The 27242-nt window shown below is 40.5% G+C and overlaps 1 protein-coding gene across 9 annotated transcripts in view; it reads right to left on the bottom strand.

Annotated features, from left to right (window-relative positions):
* PRDM11 (PR/SET domain 11) overlaps positions 1 to 27242 on the bottom strand; it is a 99644-nt gene that overhangs the window by 53090 nt on the left and 19312 nt on the right. For 2 of the 9 annotated variants that reach the window (XM_074275306.1, XM_074275307.1), the window contains exon 1: positions 737 to 2446. The exons of the other annotated variants lie outside the window; for them this stretch is intronic. In XM_074275306.1, coding sequence (XP_074131407.1) covers positions 737 to 790 — 54 coding nt within the window. In that variant the 5' untranslated portion in view covers positions 791 to 2446. Of the gene's footprint in view, positions 1 to 736; positions 2447 to 27242 lie in introns of those variants that run through there. 9 annotated transcript variants of the gene reach the window in all.

Genomic DNA, 27242 nt, shown 5'->3' with positions numbered 1-27242 from the left:
ATATGTGTGTGTGTGTGTGTGTGTGTGTGTGTGTGTGTGTGTGTGTGTGTGTATGTGTACATATATAACCTGTGTGGCTATATAAGCTCATTAATCTTCAAGGTCTCTCTGAGTCCTAAACCTTATGATATCTTAGAATGAGACTCAGGTAATTATGATCCTCCTGGTCCAAAACAGGTCAGAGAAGTCCCAGGCCAGAGCCGTACAGGGGGCAATCTGCCACATCAATGCAATGTCATTGAGCAAGCATTTATTCAGCACTTGCTGTATGTAGGAGGCTTGCTGTGGGGGGTACAGGAGGGGAAGGCAAAAAGAAAGGCTTCTAGGTGAGTCACTTCCTTCCCCTCTCTGGACCCGTATGTAAAACAAGGGGGTTTACATCTGAGATCACTTTCAGCACTGGAGCTATGATTTCCAAAAGCAACTAATGTAACATTTTCATTTAACATACAGGGAAACTGAGACCGGCTGCTGCTGAATGGCTTCCCCAAGGCCACCCAGGTAAAGAGCAGATGGTGTCAGATTCTGGGCCCTTCCCATTCTCCCAGCTGACTCTCGGCGTCACTGACCCCAGGCAGGAAAAGGGAAAGAAAAAAGAGGCAAGAAACAGAGCTCAGAGAGAGGCCGGCCTGAGGAGACTGACCTAGGAGGGGAGGAGGGGTGCAGTTCCAAGGGGAAGGAGGCCGGAGGGGCAGCAGAACGGGGAGAGAGGGAAGCTCCTTTGCTTTTTACTAACCTTCCCAGCAGGCAGCAGCGGGGCCACATTCTTTGCAGGGACATGTGCCTTCATGCTGGCCTTGGGGGCAGGCAGTTGGCTGGGGTTTCGGGAGGGTGGCGGAAGCTGGGAGGCCAGGGAGGGGGGCAGCTGGGCTGCTGTGTGCCCGGGAGGGGGGAGAAGAGGGGGAGTTCCCTCAGAAGCTCAGCTCCCCCTCCTACCCTCAATGGAGCCCTTTTGGAGGCAGGCCCAGCAGGGCCCCTTGAGTGGGCCACTTTCGGGGCCCCTGGCTTTCTTCCCAAGGAGTGTATGCGAGAGTGTGTGTGTGTGAGTGTATGTAGGGGGAAATCAACAGAGCTCCTTGTGGGGGCCTGAAGCCTCACCAGGACACACAGGACTGGAAAAAGGGAGGAGAGGAAGGAGGAGGGGGTAGAGGGGGATGGTGGAGGAAGAGAGGAGGAGGCGGGTGTTTGGGTGTCTGGCTCTGTGTGATAGGTGCTGGGGTGGGGGCAGGGCTGAGCTCGGAACCAGCGCTTGAGGATGGGGGAGGGGGGCAGGGGGCCCCGGGGACCAGGGTGCTTTGGGCGGAAGGAGAGGGAGAGCTGGCCTGCCTCTCTGCCTGTGGAAGCTGCTCCTTGTTAGCCTTGGGCCAGTGCCCTGAGCAGTACCTGGCTGAAACTTCCCTGGCTCCCTTCTCCCTTCTGTCTGAAGCTGGCAAATGGAAATGAATGCTCCCCACCCTAGAGACTTTGTCTTCCCTCTAGATTATATCCCCACACAGCCCAGAACTGATTTTCCGACTGAGCTGCAAGGGTGGGATTCAAGCAGAGGATGAAGGATACAAAAAGAATAGCCAGCCTTTATGAAGCACTTATAAAACACTATCCAAGTATTAGATCGGAACATCTGTTTGTGGAAGAAGCTATTATTACTACCATTTTACAGATGAGGAAAACTGAGACTGAGTCATATATCCGAGAGCAAGATTTGAATTCAGGTCCTTCTGCAGCCAGACCTAGGGCTCTGTGGCCTTGAAAGTCCATCTTAGGTTTTCCAATGCAATTACTTTTTTCTACTCCCATCCCCAAGATAAACCACATGATAATCCCTGGGAAGTATGAAGGGGAGGACCTTTTAGGCTTTTTTTCCCTCTCAGATGAAGATGCTGAGTCCTAGAGAGGACAAGTTCAAAAGATGAGAGCTGAGGGCAGCAAAGTAGCACAGTATTTTAAAATGCTGGAGTCTGAAAGACCCAAATTCAAATTTGACTTCAGATACTTACTAGCTGTGTGACCCTGAGCAAGTCCCTTAATCTTTGTCTACCTCAGTTTCCTTAACTGTAAAATGAGGATGATAACCTTTATCTCTCAGGGTTGTTGTGAGAACCAAATAAGATAATTCTGTAAAGCATTTAGCATAGTTTCTTCCTCTCTTCCCTTCCTTTCCTTTCTTTTTTCTTCCTCTCCTTTTTCTCCCTCCCTCTCTTTTTCTTCCTTCTTTCTCACTTTCTTTTCTTTTCTTTTTCTTTTTTTCTAAGGCAGTCAGGGTTAAGTGACTTGTCCAGTCACAAAGCCAGTGAGTGTCAAATGTCTGGTGTCATTTGAACTCAGGTCTTCTTGAACAGAGCTATTGTGTTATGCCATCTAATTGTCCCTTCCTCTCTTTTCTTCCCTTCCTTCTCTTCTTCCTATTTTTCTTCCTTCTCTCTCTCCTTTCTTCCTATTTTACTTCTTCCTTCCCTTCCTTCCTTCCCTTCTTCTACCCTCCCTCCCACCTTTCTTCCTTCTCTTTCTTGTTCTTTTCCTTTCTTCCTCCCTCCCTCCCTTCCTCTCTCCCTCCATTCTTCCATCCCTCCTTCTCTCCCTTCTTTCTTTCCCTCCTTCCTTCCTTCCTTTCTTTTACTCCCTCCCTCTCTTCCTTCCTTCCTTTCTCTCCCTCCCTCTCTTCCTTCCTTTCATCCTTTCTGTTGTCCCCAATTTTCTCATCTGATTGAATGTAAATAGCAATTGCTATTATTTGCCAGGGTCTCCCCCTCCCAGATTGATTTTTTTTTAATCTTAGCTATGAGGCCATTCTCTGCCTCATTTCTTACCTAGCCTTAGTCACTGAATGGGCATTTCCTCAGTCAAACTAAAACCCATTAAAGAGCTTAGCTTAACTACTGGGCTTATATCCCAAGGAAATACTAAAGAGTGGAAAGGGACCTGTGTGTGCCAAAATGTTTGTGGCAGCTCTTTTTGTTGTAGCTAGAAACTGGAAGATGAATGGATGTCCATCAATTGGAGAATGGTTGGGTAAACTATGGTATATGAATGTTATGGAATATTATTGCTCTGTAAGAAATGACCAGCAGGAGGAATACAGAGAGGCCTGGAGAGACTTACATCAACTGATGCTGAGTGAAACAAGCAGAACTAGGGGATCATTATACACTTCAACAACAATACTGTATGAAGATGTATTCTGGTGGAAGTAGATATCTTCAACAAAGATCTAAATCAGATAAAATTGATCAATGATGGGCAGAATCAGCTACACCCAGAGAAGGAACACTGGGAATTGAGTGTAAACTGTTTGCACTATTGTCTTTCTACCCAGGTTACTTTTACCTTCAGAATCCAATTCTTAGCGTGCAACAAGAAATTTGATTTTACACACATATATTGTATCCAGGATATACTGTAACATATTTTTTTTCCCTTGAGGCTGGGATTAAATGACTTGCCCAGGGTCACACAGCTAGGAAGGGTTAAGTGTCTGAGATCAGATTTGAACTCGGGTCCTCCTGAATTCAGGGCTGGTGTTCCATCCACTGCTCCACTTAGCTGCCCCTACTGTAACACATTTAACATGTATGGGATTGCCTATCATCTAGAGGAGGGAGTAGCGGGAGGAAGGGGAAAATTTGGAAAAGAAGTGAATACAAGGGGTAATGCTGTAAAAAAAAAATTACCCATGCATATGTACTGTTAAATATATATATATATATATATATATATATATATATATAATTATAAAATTAATTAAAAAAATAAAAAATAAAAGGTCTGGGTCTCCCTCTTCACCCAGGGCCATCTCTAGTTCTGATCTATATCTGGCCAGTAAACCCAGATGGCTCTGGAGGGAAAAATAAGACAGGTGACTTTGCCCAGCCTGCCCTCCCTCAAATCCAATTCCCTTGTGTGTCATGGCAACATCTCCCTGACGTCATGGTCCTCTTCAACAATAAAGAACAAAGAATAACAATAACAACCACTTTCCTTCCCCAGTTTTCTCTTCAGTCAAGTGGGGATGAATAACATATGTCACAGATTGGGTGGAAGGCTCCAAGGAGACAACATGACAAGCCCTATAGAAATATGGGTTATATAAATATGAGTCGGATACTATCTTGGAGATCATCAAGTCCACTCTTTTCACTTTATGAGAAATCTAAGGCTCAAAGAGGCTGATGCTTCGTGTGAGATTACAATGACAGGAGCAGAGGCAAAATATGAATCAAAGTCTTTTGACTTCAAAGTCAATGTTACTTCCACTGTACAGCACTGTCTCCTATGGGAAAAATCCTTATTTTCCACCTCCCATCCATTCCCTTTTTAAGACATACATAGATATTTGTGTAATCGCCAACTTCTCCTCCTTCTTGAGGGACTCTAAGGTTGAATCTGGTCCTTGATTATTGCTTGGATGGCAGAGTGGTTCAACACTGAGCTAGGATCCCTGAGATTTCAGGGAATGACACAGTCTGTCAGATCACTTTTTTTTTCCATTTGGAGCTTTATTTGGATTTTAGAGCCTAGAGGGGCCTGAAAGATCAGACCTCTGTCCCCTTCGCTCTCCTTAGAAAGATTAAGGATTCAGAGCAGGAAGTCATTAGTCCAAAGTCACTCTTCTGGGAATTAGTGGCAATATTTGGTCATACTCTTGCTGTATGTGTGCTATTTTTGAAAGTAGGTCCCTCTTCTCTCTACAGAGATGGTGAAAGGGGATGGCAGAAGAATGAACTCACTTGAACTCAACTCTTCCTCCTCTTTTTCTCTCCCCTTCCCTCTCCTTCTCTCTGTCTCTCTGTCTCTGTCTCTGTCTCTCTCTGTCTCTCTGTCTCTCTGTCTCTCTCTCTCTCTCTCTCTGTCTCTCTCTCTCTGTCTCTCTCTCTCTCTCACCCCTTCCCTCTTTCCTTTCTCTGTGTCTGTCTTTCTCCTCTCCATCTCTCTTTCTCTATTTGTCTCTGTCTCTTCTGTCTGTCCCCTCCCTCCCCACACCACCCTAATTCTATTCAGAGAAAACCAGTCTGAAGCCTTACTGGCTGCTGTTTCATTGCTATTTGCTGCCCCCGCCCACTCCTACCTCAAGCTGCCCAACCTGCCACAGCAGAAATTATTAAGGGGATAGATTTATATTATTGACTACAATCTTGGAGCCGTGAGGATAAAATGTCAGAGTTCAGAAGGAACTTAGAATAGAGAATGTCCAATCTGGGAGGGACCTTAGAACGTGGAATGTAAAAGCTAGAGGGGGCATTAGAACAGAGAATGTCAGAGCCGGGAGGAACATGGAATGTCAGAGCTGAGAGGGGCCTCAGGACACAGAGTGCCAAAAGAAGGAGGGACCCTAGAATGTAGGTTCTGAGATAAATAGCTTCCAGATGCCTAAAGCCTGAGCTAGTACCTTATGCAGACTTTTCATGGATGTGAAAGAAAACAGAAAGCTTGGAAAGGGAAATGATGGATGAATGTCAAAGACAGGATTTGAATCCAGATCTCTGGATTTCCATCCAACGCTTCCCAGTCTAGCTGAGGTTCCTGCCTGGAGTGTCCCTGCAGAGAAGTCTGAGGTCACCTAGGGCTTGCAGGGAGGTGGCCTGCAGGTGCCCCTCTGTGAGCACGGGACTCAGTGCCAGCTGGCTGGGCATGCCATGCCAGCTGGCTCCTCAAAGTCTGGAGGCTTAGAGATTAGTCAGGCTCCAAGTCCAGCAAACAGTAGGAGCTCCAGGAGGCCCTGGGGGCTAGAGGAGACAACTGGCCCCACCTCAAAATCCTGGAGCCCAGCATGGGTACCCAGCCCAACCCTAAGGGATCCTGGAAATGCCAACTCTTGTCTGACCAGGGGGGATTGGAATTCCAAGAAATGGGGAGCCCTCTGTGCTGGTGAGTGCTGAGGTGTGTCTGCCTTGTCTCTGCCAGGAGCCTTTGACGGGAGCAGTGTATCATCATTAATAATAATAAATAATATAATGCAGTAACTTATGCATACTTTTCACCCTTATATCAACTCCGGGTAACTTGGAAGTAGACCTATTGTTAACCCCTGGACAGCGGGACCTGTCGACAAGGAAAGAATCTAATCCAATCTCTCTGGAAAATAACTGGCAAAAGTGAGTAAAATCACTAAATTATTCATATGCTATGATCCAGCAATCTCATTATGGGTCTAAACCTGAAGGATGAATGACAGAAAGATAGGTGATATGTACACAAAATTATTCTTAACAAGCAGTGTGGAGAAGTAAAAAGACACCAGATATGGGGTTCAAATCATTCAGTTTCCAACCTGTGTGACCTTAGACATGTCACTTCATAATAATAGCTTGCATTTACATAATGCCTTAAGATTTGCAAATTGCTTTACAAAGATGAGCTCATTTGAGCCTTACAACAATTCTATGAAATATGTACTATTATCAATCCTATTTTCAGTTGTGAAAACCATGGTGGAGAGAGGTTAGGGATCATCTGTTTAGTGACTAAGGTGGAATTAAAACTTAGGATTTCCTGACTCCAAGAAGAATATTTATGCATCATGCTGCCCGGCAAACAACTGAATCCTTTGGATATCAGTTTCTCCACTTGTAAAATTAATAAATTGGACTGGTTGTCATTCTAAAGTAAGGATTCTTAGCTTTTATTATATGTCATGGATCCTTTGAGGCAGCTAATAAAATCTGTGGACCATTTCTTATACTTTTCTTATTCCATTCTATACATTTCTTATTTATGCCTTTTTAAAAATGTTTGAAAAAGACCCCTAAATTTCAATTAAGAGTTAGTGAAAATTAAAGATATATATATATATATATATATATATATATATATATATATATATATATATATATATATATATATATATGCTTGTGTGTATGTGTACATACACATGCACACATTTACATATATACACACATGCAGATATAGATATATAAAGATATTTTCCCCATCCAAATTCACAGACTCTTCACTAAAATCTATTCACAGACTCTTTGCAAAGCTTTGGGCCCCAGGTGAAGAAACCTTGAATTAAGCAAGACTCCTTTCTATTTAAAAACTATATTGCTATGATTCTACTTATAGTACTCAAAAGCTAAAAATAAATCAGGTACTCAGAGATTGGAAGATGGCTGAACAAAACAGGACATTCAATTCAACAAAACATTCAATAAATAAAGCATGGTGCTAAACAAAACCAGGAAGTGATGCCTTTCTTCAAGAAGCTTTCATTCTAATACTTATTTTGATATGAAAGTAGGGACTAGAGAAAGGGATGAGGGATTTTACTGATCCAGGGAATTCTTTCTCCCAGTGCTAACTGGCATCTTTTCTGACAATTATAATCTTGCCCAGGTCATGTAGTCAACACTCAAACTCAGATTTTCCTGCTTCAAATTGGAGCTCTATGCTGACTTCAGTATTACTGAGCTATAAGTGAAATGAGAGAAGACTCACAAAACATGATGCTGAGTAAAGTTAAGAAAGCCAGATATGGGGAATTATATAGATAGGAGAGAGATTCCATAAGCTAAAAAGATTTCTGATGAACCACAATGGCTAATGTTGATTATTAATTGAAGAGGAAAGCTTTGACCTGAGTCATCAATCACAAAGGATACGATGTGGTTTTGCTTCTTCTATTTTTTTTTTCTTTAGTGGAAAGTACTAGGTGTTGCCATATATAAAATGTCTGGCTTGAAGTAAAAAATATTCATCTTCTTGAGTTCAAATCCTGCCCTTGATATTTATTAGCTTTGTGACTCTGGACAAGTCACTCAATTCTGTTTGCCTCAGTTTCCTCATCTGTATAATGAGCTGAAGAAGGAAATGGCAAACCAGTATCTTTGCAAGAAAACCCCAAATTGGGTCACAAAGAGTAAAATGCAACTGAAAAATTACCCAACAACAAAACAACTAAAGGAATTGGACTCTGTACTAAAAGAAACTGTATGGCTAGGTATGACAGTGTACATCAAGCTTCAGCAGGAGCATTACTTAAACTCCAGAGCATGCCCATATAAAGAAAAGAAAAAGAAAAAAATATGAAAGATCTCCTGAGAGGAGAGAGCAACCAGGCTGCCTAGGGAGATCAAAGTTCCTGGGCCAGTTACCAAAGGGATCTAGTCCAAGAGTGGTCACTTCATTTTCAGCTTGGATGAGATCCAGTTTTCAAATACACAAACAAATAAACTATATAAAAATTGTTTTAAGAGAATGAAGATCTAATAAGTTCATAGCTAGCTAAAGCTGAAGGAAGCTCACTAGTCTTCCAACCTATGAATCCCTTCTTAGGATAATGTTTTAAATAATTGGAAGTAAGATATGTTAAATTCAGTTAGAGGTTAGAGAAAATAAAGATGTGGATTTTTTCCCTCAACCAAGTTCCTAAACCCCTGAAACTTATCTATGGACCATAGATTAAGAATTTCTGCCTAGCACTCTCATTTTACATATGGGAAAACTGAATTTGCCTTGAGCCCTGATTGTGGCTCCCTGATATTTGAATTGTTTCTTTCTGGTCGCTTGAGTATTTATTCCTTGACTTGATAGTTCTTAAATTTAATTTTAAAGGTCCTTAGAGTTTTGATTTTGTGATCTCTTTCCTGAGGTGATTAGTGGATTCTTTTAAGACTATTTTCCCTCTGCTTCCAGGATATCAGGGCAGTTTTCCTTGATAATTTCTTGAAAGATGCTGTCCAAATCCTCCTTTTGATTATAGCTTTTAAGTAATCTAGTGATTCTGACACTGTCTCTCCTGGATCTATTTTTCCAGATCAATTGTTTTTTCCATGAGATATTTTAAATTCGCTTCTATTTTTTTTTCATTCTTTTGAATTGGTTTGAGTTTTCTTGATGTCTCAGAGAGTCATTTGCTTCTACTTGCCCAATTCTAGTCAGCTTTTGTACTCTTTTTTAACTTGGCCAATTCTTTTTCAGTAGTTGTCTTGGTTTTTGTTTGTTTGTTTGTTTGTTTTGTTTTGTTTTGTTTTGTTTTGTTTTGTTTTGTTTTGTTTTCCCCCAAGCTGGTGACTTTCTTTTTTCATAATTCTCTTGCATCACTCTCATTTCTTTTCCTAATTTTTCTTCTGCCTCTGAGATGATTTTAAGCTCCCTTTTGAGAATTTCCAGGAATTCTTTCTTTGGGTTTTGCCCACAGATATTTGTAGTCCTCATCCCAAAGAGATCTTAAAGAAGGGAAAGGGACCTGTATGTGCAAGAATGTTTGTGGCACAGGCTAAATGTACACTATTTCAAAGTCTGATTCTTTCTGTTCAGCAAAACAACTGTTTGGTCACGTATACATATATTGTATTTAATTTATACTCTAACATATTTAACATGTATTGGTCGGCCTGCCATCTGGGGGGTGGGGAAGGAGAGGAAAAATTGGAACAAAAGGTTTGGCAATTGTCAACGTTGTAAAATTACCCATGCAAATATCTGGTAAATAAAAATTATTATTAAAAAAAAAAAAAGAATGTTTGTGGCAGCCCTCTTTTTGGTGGCCAGAAACTGGAAACTACGTGGATGCCCATCAATTGGAGATTGGCTGAATAAATTGTGGTATATGAATATTATGGAATATTATTGTTCTGTAAGAAATGACCAACAGGATGATTTCGGAAAGGCCTGGAGAGACTTATATGAACTGATTCTGAGTGAAATGAGCAGGACCAGGAGATCATTATCTACTTCAACAGCAATACTATATGATGATCAATTCTGATGGATGTGGCCATTTTCAACAATGAGATGAACCAAATCAGTTCCAACAGAGCAGTAATGAACTGAACCAGCTACACCCAGCGAAAGAACTCTAGGAGATGATTATGAACCACAACATAGAAGCCCAATCCCTCTAATTTTGTCCACCTGCATTTTGGATTTCCTTCACAGGCTGATTGTACACTATTTCAAAGTCCGATTCCTTTTGTACAGCAAAACAACTGTTTGGACAAGTATACATATATTGTATTTAATTTATACTCTAACATATTTAACATGTATTGGTCAACCTGCCATATGGGGGGGGGGAGGAGGGGAAAACTTAGAACAAAAGGTTTGGCAATTGTCAATGTTATAAAATTATCCATGTATATATCTGGTAAATAAAAACTATTTTAAAAATATATCTGTAGTCCTCTTCTGAGTTTGTGTCTTGATCTTCTTTTCACTATAACTTTCTATGGCCAGATTCTTTTGGGTTTTGCTCATCTTTTTTGTCCTTTTCCCTTTCTTTTAAATTTGAGCACTCCTTCTGGGGTGGAAATAACACTCTCAGGCTTCTTGTGCCAGGAGCTACAGGCCCTGTTTACCTGCTGGGGCACTGATGTTTCCCTGAGGCCCAAAGGGGACCCTTGTGTCTGGTGCTGCTCTGATGGGATGTTGTGGGACTGTAACTGACATTGCTGACAGCCGTAGAGATCTGGCAACGTATCTGGTGCTGAGCCAGGGTCCTAGTGCTGCTGTCTCATATGGGCTGAGGTCTGTGGGGTTTACAAAGGGCTACACTGAGGCACATAGCAGCCTGACCACTTGGGGCTACTTGCTTGCCCTTGACATGAAGCACATGGCAGGGCCCCAGCACTGGCAGCTGCCTATTTGCTTAGGCACTTGTAAGGCTGGCACCTACTTGTTTGCTTGAAGCTATGCTGAAGCACAAGGAGGTCTGGCTGCTGGAGGCTGCCTGTTTGCCCTGAGCTGTGCTGAAGCATGGGGAGGTTCTTGGAGCTGGAGTCTGCCCATTCCCCTGGCTCTCCTGGGGCATGTGAGAAGTTTAGTGTGGGCATATGCCTGTGCCACCATACCGGGGTTCAGGATCTCCTGATGTTTGCTGAGGTGGGGCTTGTTGCTGGCTTACTGGGATGTTTCCTATCCTGTACGGGACTTCCCTTCTGCCTAAGTGAAACACACCTTTTTTAGCCAATATTTTAAGTTTTTTGGGCTAAAAGACTGCTTCCCCCCATATTTTTGCTGGTACTGTGGTTCCAAGACTTGTTTCAGGATGCTATTTTATGTTTTTTGAGGTGATTTACTATTTACTCTGTCATTTTGACTCCTGGAAATCCAAGAGATTTGAATTAAATCAAGGCTTCTTAACCTTTTTTGTACGTCATGTAGTCTGGAAAATTTTATGGACTCCTTTTCAGCATGTTTTTAAATGCATAGGGGTACAAAGTAAAGCCATTATATTTTAATACATTATCTAAAGATTTTTAAAAACAAGTTCTTGGATCACAAATACATCTGACATCTGTTTCAGCTCCAGATTTGGTTTCCTATATAATCTCCAAAAGCAAGAGATCTTGATTCCTGGGGGGGAGGGGAAGAAGAAAAAATACTTGGGTTATTAAGTGCCAGGCTCTGGGTAAGGCTGGGAGGTGTGTCAGACAGTGAGAATGGGTAGGGTGAGGAGCCAGAAAGGGGTCAGTAGAATACAAAGAGGTCACTTTGTCCCTGACAAAAGCTTATTGGCTTTTGGCACTAGCTCTGAAATTTTGGAGTCATAGGACGATAAGATTGCAAGGGACCTCAGAGGCCTCGGGAAACTGAGGCATAGAGCGATGAGGAATATGAAGCTACTGTGTACCTAAGGAAAGATATAAATTCAGGTCTTTCTAACTCCAAGTTCAGAACATTACCCATTGAGCTATCTAGCCTCCGAGTCACTCATCTTTAACCACCCTGGCAGCGCCATCATCCATTTCTCTATGAAACTTATCACCTGCCTGTTTCTGTTCCCCCATGCTCGGCAAGCAACTTCTCCACAGTCTCCACTGCTGCCCAGACCACCAACACCAATCATTCGAGGCAGAGCTTTGAGAGCTTTGAGCTTTGTGAGACTTTCTTTGCCCATGGAGATCTGCCACAGCCACAGGGAGAAGGGCAAAGTCATGGGGCATCGGGGCCTTGAAAGAACCTACCGCCTGCTCCTTTTGGAAGTCATAGAGACCAGTAAAAAGGGCACTGGTTCTGAACCCAGAAAGAATGGGTTTGGATCTAAACTCTTGATACCTGTTCCCTGGGTGACTCTGGGCAAATCCCTAAAGTGCTGGACAGCAGCTCCCTCCTCTATAAACTAGGAGATTTCAACGAGATGATCTCTAAGGTCCCTGACAGCTGGAGAAGAGTCTGGTACATAGGTAAAATTAAAATATAATGTATTATTATTATCCTTATATTGTTATTATATATAATGTGATATAATAATAATAATAAATTATTATTATTATTAACAGCATTCATTATTGTTATTCACATTTCTAGTGACTCAAGGTTTACAAAGCATTTTCCTCATATCACCACTGTAGAGGGAGGTTGTGTAAATATTACTACAGCAAGGTGGCTCAGTGGATAGAGCTCCAGGATTGGAATCAGGAAGACCCCACCCAGTTCATTTGTGATCCTGAGCAAGTCACTTAACTGCTGTCTGCCTCGATTTCTCTATCTGTAAAATGGAAATTAATAACACCTCAAATGAGATGTTTGTAAAGTAGTTTGTTGGTAAAGTTGTAGTTTGCTCCTCCATGGTCTTTAAGACAAAAACAACTAGAAAGGGAGATGCCTTCTCCTATCCCCTTCCCAGACACTCCTCTGTCTGCTTGGTTGCATGACCAACCCCAGTCTTACCTATCACCAACCCCTCGTGGCAAACTTTAACTAAGATTTATTATTACAGTTTTATTATTTATTATTATATCATGTTATATATAAATTATAATTACTATAATGATCATTAATATATTATATCATTATAGTAATATATAATTGTGAAATGCTTAGCATAATATCTGGCACATAGTAGATAGTTAACAAATGCTTGTTCCTACCCTCATTTCAGACCAACTTTATAAAACTTAGAGTTGGAAGGGACCTGGGAGATGGATGTCATGTCTAAAGTGGTGAGGATTTAGTGCAATACCTTCATTTGAGAGATGAGAAAGCTGAGGCTTTGAGAGATTAAGTGACTTTTTTTTGTCCCAATGTTAGTGAAATGTCATGGGAGGAGCTTCCCAATTCCAAGCCCAGCACAGAAATATTGCCTCTGCAACATCACCCTGCATTTTACAGGTGAAGAAACTGAGGCAGTCATTTTTTTAAAATGACTTACCCACAAACACACAATTAAGATCACAGGATTTTGAATGGAAGAAACTGGAAAAGCATCTAGTCCACCTTCATTTTGTAGATGAGGAAACTGAGTCACACAGATTTAAGTGGCTTGCTCAGAGTCTTATGTCAGGGTCAAAATTGAAATCTAGGAGTTTGGCACTTTTACTGTGAAGCAAATGTCAGAGCCAAAAATGCATCTGGGCTTCCAGCTACAAAACCTGCGCTCTTTCCCAAGAACAGAGTTCAATGGACTTGACTTCCCCCGAGTCACTGGCCCAGGGTAACACCTAGATTACATCAATCTTCCAGGCATGAAGTCCACAACCTCCAAATCAACTCCACACTTTCACTTACTCCAAAGTAAGTTGCCAAATGTTGTCATTTTAATCTCTATAATGCATCTGACATCTATTCCTTTCATATGGGCATGGTGTAGTGTGGTGGGGGTAATGGTAGAATGAGGAGAGAGGAATCTAGGGAGAGGATAGTAAGAAAGAAGGAGAAATAAGAGAAACCATAAAAGGAAATGAGGAAGGAAGGAAAAGAAAAGAGAGAGAGGGAAGGAAGGAAGGAAGGAAGGAAGGAAGGAAGGAAGGAAGGAAGGAAGGAAGGAAGGAAGGAAGGAAGGAAGGAAGGAAGGAAGGAAGGAAGGAAGGAAGGGAGGAAATAGAAACAATCCCTGCCTACAAGAAGCTTACATTCAAGGGCCCAGGCAAGGGCCTCCTGGAAACCAGTTGTAGACCAACTCTGAGAAGACTGGGGCTGATATTATAACCAAGCTGGGACCAGAAGATTGGTCCATTAGTTATGAGAAGTAGACAGAGGAGGTATCTGGGTAGGGGATGGGGAGGAGGCATCTCCCTTTTTAGTTGTTTTTGGCTGACAGACCACTGAGGAGCAAAGTCCTTCACCAACAGGTGTTTTCTTGTAGTAGATAGGAAAGTGTTAGAAAGGGCAGAAATGGCAGCCAGAGAGTGCAGTGAATAGAACAATGGGCCTGGAGTAGATAGATGTGAATTCCAACCCAGTCTTAGACACTAGCTATGCGACTTTGTGCATGTCAATTAACCTCTGTCTGCCTCAGTTTCTTTAGTTGTAAAATGGGGATAATAATAATACCTACTTCCCAGAATTATCATGGGAATCAAATAAACTAATATTTGTAAAATGTTTTGCTTAATAGGCACTTAATAAATGTTTGCTCCTTTTCCCCTTTCCTATTGAAGCAAAAAATCACAAGATGTGATTATGATTCTTAAAAATCACAAAATTTGGTTGTAGTTTTGTCTCAGCCACTAACTGTGGGGGTCAGTTTCCTTATCTGTCAAAGAATTGCTTTGAACTAGAGCCAATCCAACCCAACCATTTCCTAACACCTACTATGTGCAAAGCAAGTGTGCTGGGCAGTAAGGATATTGAATACTTCTCTGAGCCTTAATTTTCTAAACTCTAAAATTAGGGAGCTGGTTCAGATGCCTCCTCTTACAGCTCTAAGGTTATAAGCCAATGAGTTTACTTCAAATTCTGGCAAAGGTGTTTGCTAACTTTAGGTTGCTGCACACTCTGAACCTTATCTTGTTCATTTTTAAAATGGGAATAATAAAAACTTGTTCTGCTGGCCTTTCATGGTGGGTATGGGAGAAGTACTATAGACACCTATAGAAATAGAAACCTTCATACCATTTATTTCCCTGTCCTTGAGGAACTTACACACTACTATGACAATACCACATATAAAATGAGGAGAATATGCTTAGATCATAGACTTAATGTTGGAAGAGACCTCGGAGCACATGGAGCTCAGGTGCAGATTAAGAAGGTTCCTTCTATCCCCAGATTAATACATTATGACCAAGTAGGATTTATACTAGGAATGCAGGGCTGGTTCAATATTAGGAAAACTATTGGCATAATTGACTTCATCAATAACTAACAAAAATTATATGATTATCTCAATAGGTACAGAAAAAGCATTTGACAAAATCTGATGCCCATTCCTATTACAAACAAAATTAGAGTGTACAGGAATAAATTAAGTTTTCCTTAACATGATTAGTAGCATTTATTTAAAACCATCATCAAGCATCATATGTAATGGGGATAAACTAGAACCATTCCCAATAAGATCAGGATAAGTTTTCCCACTATCATCATTCCTACTCAATGTTGTATTAGAAATGCTTGCTTTGGCAATAAAAGAAAAAGAGGTTAAAGGAATTAGAGGAGGTAATGAGGAAACCAAATTATCATTCTTTGCATATAATATGAAGGTATACTTAGAGAATGCTAGAGAATCAACTAAAAAAACTACTAAAAAAAAAACAATTCACAACTTTAGCAACATTTCAGAATACAAAATAAATCCACATAAATCATCAGCATTTTTATATATCACTAACAACATCCAACAGCAAGAGTAATTCCATTTAAAATAACTGTCGATAATATGAAATATTTGGGAGTCTACCTGCCAAAACAGTAAGGAACTATATGAACACAATTACAAAATACTTTCCACACAAACTCAGATCTAATCAACTGAAAAATTATCAAGTATTCATAATTAGGCTGAACTAATATAATAAAAATGACACTACTACCTAAATTAATCTGCTTATTCAATGTTGTACCAATCAAACTCCCAAGAAATTATTTTACAGAGCTAGAAAAAAATAATAACAAAATTCATCTGGAAGAACAAAAATTTCAAGGGAATTAGTGAAAAATGCAAATGAAGGTGGCTTAGTTATAAAACTATATTATAAAGCAGCAGTCATCAAAACATTTGATACGGCTTAGAAATAGAGTAGTCGATGAGTAGAATAGGTTAGGTTCAAAGGACAAAATAGTCAATGATTATAGTAATCTAGTGTTTAACAAATCCAAAGACCCCAGTTTTTGGGATAAGAACTCACTACTTGACAAAAACTGCTGGGAAACAGGAAATTAGTATGGAAATTGACCCACACTTAGCATCCTATACCAAGATAAGGTCAAAATATGTTCATGATGTAGACATAAAGAATGATATTATAAGCAAATTAGAAAAACAAAGGATAGTCTCTCTCTCAGATCTGTGAAGGAAGGAAGAACTGGAGTACATTATTGAATACAAAATGGAAAATTCTGATTATATTAAGTTAAAAAGTTTTGTACTAACAAAACTAATACAGATAATATTAGAAGGAAAGCAATAAACTGGGAAAAATTATATTCAAGGGTTTTGATAAAGGCCTTATTTCTAAAGTATATAGAGAATTGACTCAAATTTGTAAGAATTCAAGCTGTTTTCCAATTGATAAATGGTCAAAGGATAAGAACAGTTTCCAAATGAAGAAATTAAAACCAGGGCAGGTAGGTGGTACAATGGATAGAGTACCAGCCTTGAAGTCAGGAGGATCTGAGTTCAAATCTGACCTCAGACACTTAACACTTCCTAGCTGTGTGACCCTGGGCAAATCACTTAACTCTAATAGCCTCAGAAAACAAACAAACAAACAAAAATTAAATTAAAAAAAAAGAAGTTAAAACCATTTCTAATCATATAAAAAGGTATTCTAAATCACTATTGATCAGAGAAATACAAATTAAGACAACTCAGGTACCACTACACACAACTCAGATTGGCTAAGATGACAGGAAAAGACAATGAGGAATGTTGGAGAGGATGTGGGAAAACTGTAACACTAATACATTGTTGGTGGAGTGGTGAACTGATTCAACCATTCTGAAGAGCAATTTGGAACTATGCCCCCAAGTACTATCAAATTGTGTGTGCCCTTTGACCTAGCAGTGTTTCTATTGGGCTTATATCCTAAAGAGATCATAAAGAAGGGAAAGGGGCCCATATATGCAAAAATGTTTGTGGCAGCCCTTTTTGTAGCGGCCAAAAAACTGGAAACTGAGTGAATGCCAATAATTTGGAGAATGGTTGAATAAGTTATGGTTTATGAATGTTATGAAATATTATTGTTCTATAAAAAACGACCAGCAGAATGACTTTAGAGAGGTCTGGAGAGCCTTACATGAAACTGATACTGAGTGAAATGAGCAGAAACCAGGAGATCATTATGCATGACAATAGCAAGATTGTATGATGATCAATTCTGATGGATGTGGCTCTCCTCAATAATGATTCAGGCCAGTTCCTTTGGTCTTGTGATGAAGAGAGCCCTTTGCACCCAGAGAGAGGATCAAGAATGCTAACAATGAGTGAGATGTGAGAGGTCACATTTGTTTTAATAAAAATAAAAAATCAATAATAATAATAGGACTTATATAGCATTTAAGGTTTGCAAGCACTTTATAAATATTATTTCATTTTATTCTCACAAAAACCATGAGAAGTAGATGTTATTATTATCATCTCCATTTCACATATAAGAAAAACTGAGGCAGATAGAGGTTAAATGGTTTTTCTCAAGGCCACACAGTTAATAAGTGTCTGAGGTCATATTTGAACTCAAGTCGTCCTGACTCTATGCCCACCATAGGGTCCATCCATTGGGTTATCCACCTGCTAAGATTGTAAAAGATAGAAGTGAAGAAGAAGGGGCATCCCAGGCAGGGGGCATGTATTCCCTGTGGATCTTCAGAAGAGAATTCTAAGGTCTCTTCAGGTTCCAAATCTCTGAGCTACACTTAATCTATATTTTAAGGTCTCTTTCCAGCTCTAAAATTAAAGGCTTACATTAAAAAAACCAGACAATGATTCCAGGTTCCTGCATTTGAGGGCAGTTTGGGAAGTATAGCAAATAATAAGGCACAAAGAACCCCCAGTGCAGTGTCAGAGGTTACCACCCACTACTATTGCTTTAATATATACACACTTCTTCCTGCCCCTCTTCTGGGTGCTGATGGCTGAAAGGGAAACTCCACATTCTCTCCAAGAAATAGTCTCAGGGTCTGCCAAGCCAACATAGCCAGAGCAGGGGTATTCAGGGGCAGAGGGATCTGCTACCAGGTTAGAAAGGTAATGGTGAGCTCTGGGCAAGTATAACTGATCTCCAAATGGGCTCATATTGGTCAGAGGAGAGAGGGGAAGAAAGAAAGAGAGGGAGAATGAAAGAGAAACATGAGAATGAAAGGATGAGAGAGAAAGGAGAGAATAAAAGCAAAAAATGAGAGAATGAGAGGGAGAATGAAAGAAAAATAGGAGAATGAAAGAAAGAATGAGAGAATGAAGGAGAAAGATAGCATGAGGAAAAGAAAATGAAAAAGAATGAAAGAAAAAGAAAAAGGAAAGATGAGGAAAAGAGAATGAGGGAGAATGAAAAAATGTGTGAGAGAGAGACAGAGAGAGAGACAGAGAGAGAGAGAGAGAGAGAGAGAGAGAGAGAGAGAGAGAGAGAGAGAGAAAGAGAGAGAGAGAAAGAGAGAGAGGGAAAGAGAGAGAGAGACAGAGAGACAGAGAGACAGAGAGAGGGAAAGAGAGAGAGAGAGAGAGAGAGAGAGAGAGAGAGAGAGAGACAGAGAGACAGAGAGACAGAGAGACAGAGAGACAGAGAGAGAGGAGGGAGGGAGGGAGGAAAGGAGAGAACACAAGTGCAGCAAGAAGCTTAGACTGGCATGCATGGCCCTTCCAGCTGGCAGGGGCTGCTTCCACTTCTCACACACCCGCCCCCGGATGGGAAATGATTCATGAAAACGAAGAGGGTAAAATTAGCCAGAAGGCAGCAAAATAATTTATGCGTCCCAACAGTCCCAGGCTGGCCAGCCCACGCTCCCAGCTCCACCTGGCATCCCCTATTCTTATAAGGGATCTGCCCAGACGGTGTCTTCTGTCTCTGGACTCAGCCTCTTCAGGAAGATGGGATTGGGGGGGAAGAAGGCTTGCTTGAAAATAGGTCTGAGAATAAGGATTAAAGCATGGGCATTGGTTCATCAGAAAGAACCACTAGTTTTGGAGTCAGGAGACCAAGATTCGGGGAATCATAGGTCTTTGACGTACTCCCATTGGATACTTCCATCATCTCTTCACTGCTTTTCACAGTCAAACTCCTGGGATTTGCGGGGGAAGGGGGGAAGGAGGGATAGAGGGGGAGCAGGAAAGCTGACTACCCCTGCTCTCTCTCCTCTCACTAACTTGCAAACCTTTCACAATATGATTTCCAAATTCATCATTCAACTGAAGCTACTCTTCTCCAAAGTTATCAATGATCTCTGAAGGTCTTTTCTTGGTTCTTGTCCTCCTTAATCTCTTGTGGTAGCATTTGACGCCATGGGACACAATTCTCTTTTGAATGCTCTCTCTTTATGGGACCCTGACTCTTTCCAGGGTCTTCTCTTACCTGTCTGACTATACACCACTCTATTCTGTGGGGTCTTCATCCAGGTCAAGCCCACTGGCTGTGGATGTCCCTCGAAGCTCCGTCCCGAGTCCTCTTTTCTTCTATTTCACACTGTTTCACTTGGTGATCTCATCAGCTTTCATGAGTTCAATGATCCTCTTCAGGCTGATGATTCCCACTATTGGACGTTTCCAAACTCATCAAGTTCCAAAAAGAACTCATTGTATTACTCTTCAAACCTTCGTCTTTTCCTAACTTCCCTCCTTGTTTGGGAGGTACCACCAGCTTTCCCTTCTGCCTCTTTTCATCCTGCTCATTCTCCCTCCACCTCTTCTCTAACCAGTTATACTGCCAGATGTAGCAGTTCTAAGTCAAAAGGTTCTTTCTATAGTACATACCCAATTTTTCAGGCTGGATGGAAGGCAGTGCTTTAGACTGTCCACCACAGGGACATAGAATCCATAACTTTAGCTCAACTCACCACACTAAGTAGCCCAAGACCCATAGAATAACCAATCAATAGCCTGATCTGCCTCATACAGATTCCTGTCTCCCTCCATTTCTTTTCTGCTAACATTCTGACTATCCATATTTTTATATTTCCACCCCAGCTGCCTTCTAACCTTAGAGATGTTTTTACCCACTTAGGTCCTTCCTCTAATTCATGAATCCTGTCCAGTAGGCATTTTTGCCCCCATGGAATATAAGCTTCTTGAGGGAAGGGACTATTTTTTTTTGCTTGTATTGTTCTAATAGTGGAACATGATAAGCACTTGATAAACACTTATTTACTCTATATCTATCAGTCCTTTCTATTCATCCTTTCTTCCTCTCTCTTCTTTTTCTTCCTTCATTTCATCCTTTCTTTCTTCCTCTTTCTTTCTCCTCTTCCTCTTTCTTTTTTCTTTCTGTTCTCTTTTTTCTTTCTCTTTCTTCTTTTTCTTTTGCTATTTCTCTGACTTTTCTTTTTCTCTCTTCTTCCTTTGTTCCTCTTTCTTTTTTCTTTTTCTTTCCCTTTCCTTCCTTCCTTCCCTCCCTTTCCTTCTTTCATTCTTTTCTTCCTTCCTTCTTTCCCAACCTTCTTCCCTCTCTCCTCATTCTTTCCTTCCAACCTCTCGCCTTCCTTCCTTCCTTTTTTCCTGTCTTCTTCTTTTCCTCCTTCTCTCTTATCTCTGTTTCTCTCTCCTTTTATCTATTTGTCTATCTCCTGGATTCATGCAGGTGGATAATGTGGAATTGAGTTAAAAATAAAAAAACCCAAATGAATTTAGAAAATCTGGACTCAAATCTCACCTTTGATATTCACTTCAGTGTGGGATCTGATAGGCCAGGTACTACTACCAAGCTACTTATCCTCTCCTAGCTCATCCTCCTTCTCTGTCAAATAAGAGGGCTTGTGTCATGGATCCTTTTGGTTATTTGCTGAAGCCTATGGCCTCCTCTGAATAATATGTTTAAATACATAAAATAAATAGGATTATAAAGAAACCCAATTATATTGAGAAAGTTATCAGAATATTACATATACATATATCTGAAAATAAACCTACACAACCTATACATATACATATACACACATGTTCATAGACCTCAGGTCAAGAAGCCTGATCTCTTAGCATCTTTTTCGTTCTAAAACCCATGAGCCTGTCACAAAGCAGGAGAAGAGCCTTGAATGCCGGCCACTACAAGCTTTTAGAGTATGGTTAAGAGGCAGGTCCCCATCTAGGGCAAGCCAAGGTTAGCAGAGGTGGACAGAGTGGCCTTCTCAGGCCGGCCAAGAATCCAGGCCTAGCCCATTTCTTCCTCGGTGCTCCTCCCATATGGACAGAGATAAAATCAGCTGGTACAACAGGCCCCATTCAAAGCCAGTAAATCTGTCTGCCATCCAGGATTCAGGTTACTGTATTCCAGAGACCAGGGCCAAGTGAGGGGGTCAGTTTGACCTGCTTCCCTTCCATTCACTGGGCCTGGAATCTCCAGGGCTCAAAGGTGCCAGGAAATTCAATCTCTACTATCTGCATTCCCTGGGAGGCAGCCCTCCATGGGAACATTCCCTTCCCAGAACCCCCTAACAGAAGAGAGGCATAATTCAGACTCTAGGCTCTTCCTAAGTGGGATGGATTCTTTCCATTGGGTCATGGCTCTAAAGTTAGCATAGAGCAGGGAGGTCATTTAGTCCAACCCTCTCGCTTTACAGATGAGGAAACTAAGACCCAGCTAAGGAAAATTCTGACTATCCATATTTTTATATTTCCACCCCAGCTGCCTTCTTACCTTAGAGATGCTTTTACCCACCTAGGTCCATTCAATTGCAAATCCATTCAATTTGACAAGCATTCACTAAACACTTAATATGTAAAAATAAAAACAGTTAATTTTTCTATAGTGCTTATTATGTGCCTGGCACTGTGCTAAGTTTATCTGATCTGACCCTTATAACAAACTTGATTCATTGAAGGGAGAGAGGGTTGAGGGAAGAATGCATTTAGTGGTGGAGGGGATATAAAAACAAAAGATACATATACATTGTATTACATTAACATATTTTATATGATTTATTTTTATATTTATATAATATTGCTCAAATATAATACAAATATGCAACATTATATAATATTAAAATAATTGCAATAATATATAATAATAATAATAACATAATATTTTTTGAATTGTAAAAGAAGCAAAGGATTAAAAGCCATTACATCCAGGCAGGCCATACACATTCAGTCATTTGTCAGTCGTGTCCAACTCTTCCTGATCTCATTTGGGGTTTTCTTGACAACAATACTGGAGTGATTTGCCAATCCCTTCTCTGGTTTATTTTACAGATGAGGAAACTGACACAAATAGGTGTGGGTGACTTGCCCAGGGTGATACAGCTAGTAAGTATCTGAAGTTAGATTTGAACTAAAAAAAATGAGTCTTCTTTACTATAGGCCCAGCTGTCCAGGCCCTCTCTAACCCATATCCAACAAGCACGTTGACTGATTAACTTCTCTGGACCCTAGTTTTCCATCTATAAGATGAGGAAACCTTTAAAGACCCTTCTAGCCCACGATCGGTGTCCTCTGCAAATTGGGAATAATATTCTACAAATCCTATAAGGGCATTTTGAGGGAAGCACTTTGTAAACCTCCAAGTGCTATAGAAACATATGATTACAACAATGGGATAGAACCATATGAGAAATAGAATCCATTGGCTTGCTATACCAGTGCGTACCTTTTTTTAAATGAAAAACTTGGACTTTGTGAAACTTTAATGGCCTCAGAGTAGAGAGAAAAATGCACCATCTTCCTTTCTTAGCAGAGGTGGGAGACTACTGGTATGGGATTCTGCATATGATGTGGGGAGTGAGCAATGTGAATGTTGGTCAGCTTCACTTAATGATTTTTTCCTCCTTTTTTTTATACTTTGTTAGGAAGAATGGTTTCCTGGTAGCTAGGTGGGGAAGTGAGTAGTATATTGGGAAATGCACAAAAATTGCCAAAAATGTATCAATGAAGACCATTTTTTACAAGAAAGAAAGAAAAAGAAAAAGAAAAAGAAAAAGAAAAGGAGTCCAGAAATCTAGCTATAAATCACTTTCCAAAAAAAAAAAAAAATTAACTCATAAATCACTTTCAATAACAATCCTAAAACCAGGGATTTTTCTGTCGCTATAGTGTGAAGAAAGGAATTTAATTCAATTCAACAAGCATTTATTAAGCACCTACTTTACTTAAGTGGGAATATGACAAAAACAATTCCTGCTTACAGCCTGCTGGAGTGGAGTGGGGAGAAGAGGGCATTGCATGAACACAGATAAGTAAATATCAAGAAATAGCCCCAATGAGTACAAGAGAAAGAGCTACAATAAGAATACAAAGTCACGTCAAGAAGGAGAAGGCACTGGTGCTGCTTTGAAGGGAGGAGGAAGTTCTGAGAAGCCACAGTTAGATTTCTTTATTACTAGCAAGGATCAGCAGAATCCTGTTGGTTAACAGAAGTAACAGGGTTTGGGGAGAAAAAAAATAAAACTCTATACATACATAGGATCTGGCATGAGAAGGGAACTCAGAGGTTATCTGCTTCAAACCTGTATCTGAACAGAAACCTCCAAGCTCCAATGTCCAAGGAGTCTGGAGGGAGCTTTCCAGAGACAGTCAATTCGCTGCCTCCCTAGGGAGCCATTTCCTGTTTGAAGAGTTCTGGCAATGTCATATGGAGATGATACACCGGCAAGGTGTCCAGAGTGATGAATTTTACTGAGCTAGAAAGCTTAAATAACCACCTTGCCATTCTTCACCAGGTCCCATTTAAGAAGCAAAGCAGAGTTGTTTTTTTGTTTTGTTTTGTTTTGTTTTTTTTTCCCAGATAAGTGACCTTGTTTCACTCCTTATAGGAAGTTATATATCTGAGCTAGAAGGAACCTCACAATTTATATTTGTCTTGTTCCTCTACTAAAATCAATAGGATCTTCTTTTACCTCAGCTTTCACTATTTCTCAGCACTAGTAATCTATACACAGTGGGCTCTTAATATTTGCTAAATGAAATGAGTTGGGTAAACCTGAGTCTACATCTGGCCCATACACAGTAGGTATTTAATATTTGCTTAACAAGTCATGAAGAACTGAGTACAAATCTGTCCTATATACAGTTGGCACATAATATTTGCCTAATGAAACAAGTTGGATAAATGAGTTCAGATGTGAGGATCAAATGAGAAAATGCTTGTAAAGCACTTAGCACAGTGTCTGGTGCATAGAGGTGCTTAATAAATGCTTGTTCCCTTCCCCCTTAATGAATGATTGTTTAAATGAATGAAATCAATAGCTGACTTTCAGCCCCTTTGTCATGACTTGTTCCAAGAGTAGAGTATAATTGTAATAGCTAATAATTGCTTATTGATGGATTGATAATAAAGAACTTTCTCTCTTCCTAACCATATAACAAATGAGGAAGCTGAGGAGATAGATGACATGATCTCTAAGGTTTCTTCCAGTTCTCAATAGATAAATCTATAAAGATCAGAGAGCTTCTGTTATTTGTTGAGAGCCACAAAGCTAGCAAGTATCTGAGGTAGAATTTGAACTCAGATCCTCCCAACTCCACATCCAGCTATGCTGCCTCTCTGCAAAACATTTCTCATGTAACATTCCTGTAATGTAGCTAGTATATGTGTTATTGTGCCTATTTTACAGATGGAGAAACTGAGTTTCAGAGAAGCTCAGTGACTTGGTCAGAATTACACAGCAAATAAGTAGCACTTTCTTACAATACTTTACTTACAATACTCTATAATTCTATAGCTTCCTATCTAGATGAGACGATGGTTTGTCAAACTGCTATTTTCAGGCCTCTCTGAGATAGCCCCTTCAGCAAAGAAGGCAGCTAAACCCTGAAGTTCCCTGCCCACCCTTCTACCAACCAAGAGGCCAACCAAGACTAGGATCCCTGGAGGGTCCTGGGGGGGAGCACTGGGGAGGACTCCACATAGATAGAACCTGAAACCATCCCACCATTGGCAAGGCTCTAGTTTCATCCTTCAGATAGCTCTTGGTACCCTGGAAATCAGGTCCAGAGGCTCTGTCCTTACAAAGGAGGGTTCTATTGGTTCAGAAAGCAGCTTCCTAGCATAGCACAAATTGTCTGCCTGACCACAATCACCTGAACCCTCACAGACCCACTTACTCTCATCCAGCCATCCCACAATCCTGCTCTTGCTCACAAAAATGACCAAGCAAGGTAATTCTTGTCTTGCTTTGGATTTTTCATGGGCCCAGATCTGACACTTTGCCAGCCTAGAGAATTCCCAGTGATTCTTACCAATGTCTCTGGCCACCTGCACTGCAATTTATGGTATTCAATAATTTCCTTGGGAGAATCATAGCAAATCTGTGTCATAGGTAGCACTTGAACTCATGGCTTCCTGGTTCCAAAGCTATCTTTCTACCCACTAAGAACCCTTCTTTCATTTCAGATATCAGATATAAAAATCATAAAATGTTAAGTCTGGGAGGGACCACGGAGGGTATGATAGTCTCTGCCCTTAACCACCATTTCCTGCTGGGTCTCGGCCCTGCCGTCTTCATGCTTTATTTGAATCAATGATCAGATTTCTCCATCTCCTTAAAAACTACCTTGACCCTGCCCTGGGACGTCTCCTACTTATTTTCCAGTTTCCCTTTATGTGCTGTGTTCCATAGTTAGAATGTAACCTTCTTGACAGTCTTATATTTGTATAAACTTGTATTTGTATCCCAGAACTCAGCTCAGTGCCTGACACATAGTAAAAACTTAATAAAATGATTCACCTAATTCTCTCTCTCTCTCTCTCTCTCTCTCTCTCTCTCTCTCTCTCTCTCTCTCTCTCTCTCTCTCTCTCTCTCTGTCTCTCTCTCTGTCTCTCTCTCTACCTCTCTGTCTCTCTCTCTCTGTCTCTGTCTCTCTCTCTCTGTCTCTCTCTGTCTCTGTCTCTCTCTCTCTGTCTCTCTCTGTCTCTGTCTCTCTCTCTCTCTGTGTCTGTCTCTGTCTCCTCTCTCTCTCCTTCTCTCTCTTTCTTTCTTTCAATCCATCCATCCATGTGTGTATGTATATATGTATGTATCTATCTATAGCTATAGCTATATAATCATTACCACTCCTTATATATCTATCTTCATTATCATTTAACTATCTGGATGGATATCCATTACTCTATCCATCCATCCACCTGTTTGTCTGTCTATCTATCTGCCTGGCCACCTATCATCTAGTCTAATTCTCCCATTTTACTGCTGAAAATACTGATTACCAGCAAGGAAAAGTGATTTGTCCATGGAGACACAGCTAAAATGTAGTAAAGCCAAGTCAATCCTTTGCTCTGATTTCCTATATGGTTCTATTTCTTATATTCAAAACACTAAAAGTCCATAATCTAGAGTATATGATATGATAAAGTATATGGAAATAAGGAGATTTGGGATATGATTCAGCCCCTTCACTGAGCATTTTGTGACCTTGGTCAAACTAAGTTAATCCTTCTGATTAATCCTCAATCCCTCAGTTTCCTTTTCTGTTAAATGCAGCCATTGGAATAGATGATGCTACAATTTCCTTACAGCATCCAAAGACCTAAAAGCTTTGACTTCAAGAACATTCTAGCCTGGGAAGCCTGAGAAGGACCTTGGAGTTGAACAAGCATTATCCTCTCATTTAATAGAAGTGGAGGTTCTTGGATGATTTTTTTTTAAGCTAGGATAGTTAGGTGGTGCAATGGATAGAGTGCCAGGCCTGGAGTCAAGAAAACTCATCTTTCAAGTTCAAATCTCACCTCAAACACTTCCTAGATGCATGACCCTAGGCAAGTCACTTCACCCTGTTTGCTTCAGTTTCCTCATCTGTAAGATGAGCTGCAGAAGGAAATGGCAAACCACCCCATTACCTATGCCAAGAAAACCCTAACAGAATCACAAAGAATCAGATATGACTAATAAAATGACTGAACAATAAAAAGCAAAGGTATATCACTTGAAAAGATAAAAAATGCATTTCCTTTTTTTCTTTTTGGAAATGCAGGACTATGGACATGGAATAGTGCATATGCTGACACTGAAGTTAGTTTCACTGAATTGATTTTTCTTTTTCTTTTATTCTTCTTCCTACCCTCCCTCTTTCTCTTCTTTCCTTCCTTTCTTTCTCCCTTTTTCTTTCTTTCTTTTTTTTTTTCCTTTGCTGAGGCAATTGGAGTTAAGTGACTTGCCCAGTGTCGCACAGCCTGGAAGTGTTAAGTGTTTGAGTCACATTTGAACTCAGGTCCTCCTGACTTCAGGACTGGTGTTCTATCCACAATACTAACTAACTACCCCTCTTTCTTTTTTTCTTTCTTTCTTTATTCTTT

Source organism: Sminthopsis crassicaudata, chromosome 6, assembly GCF_048593235.1.
Source record: "Sminthopsis crassicaudata isolate SCR6 chromosome 6, ASM4859323v1, whole genome shotgun sequence".
NCBI classification, from domain to species: domain Eukaryota; kingdom Metazoa; phylum Chordata; class Mammalia; order Dasyuromorphia; family Dasyuridae; genus Sminthopsis; species Sminthopsis crassicaudata.
Note: the sequence above shows the minus strand (reverse complement) of the source record. Positions and strands in the feature narration are given on the sequence as shown.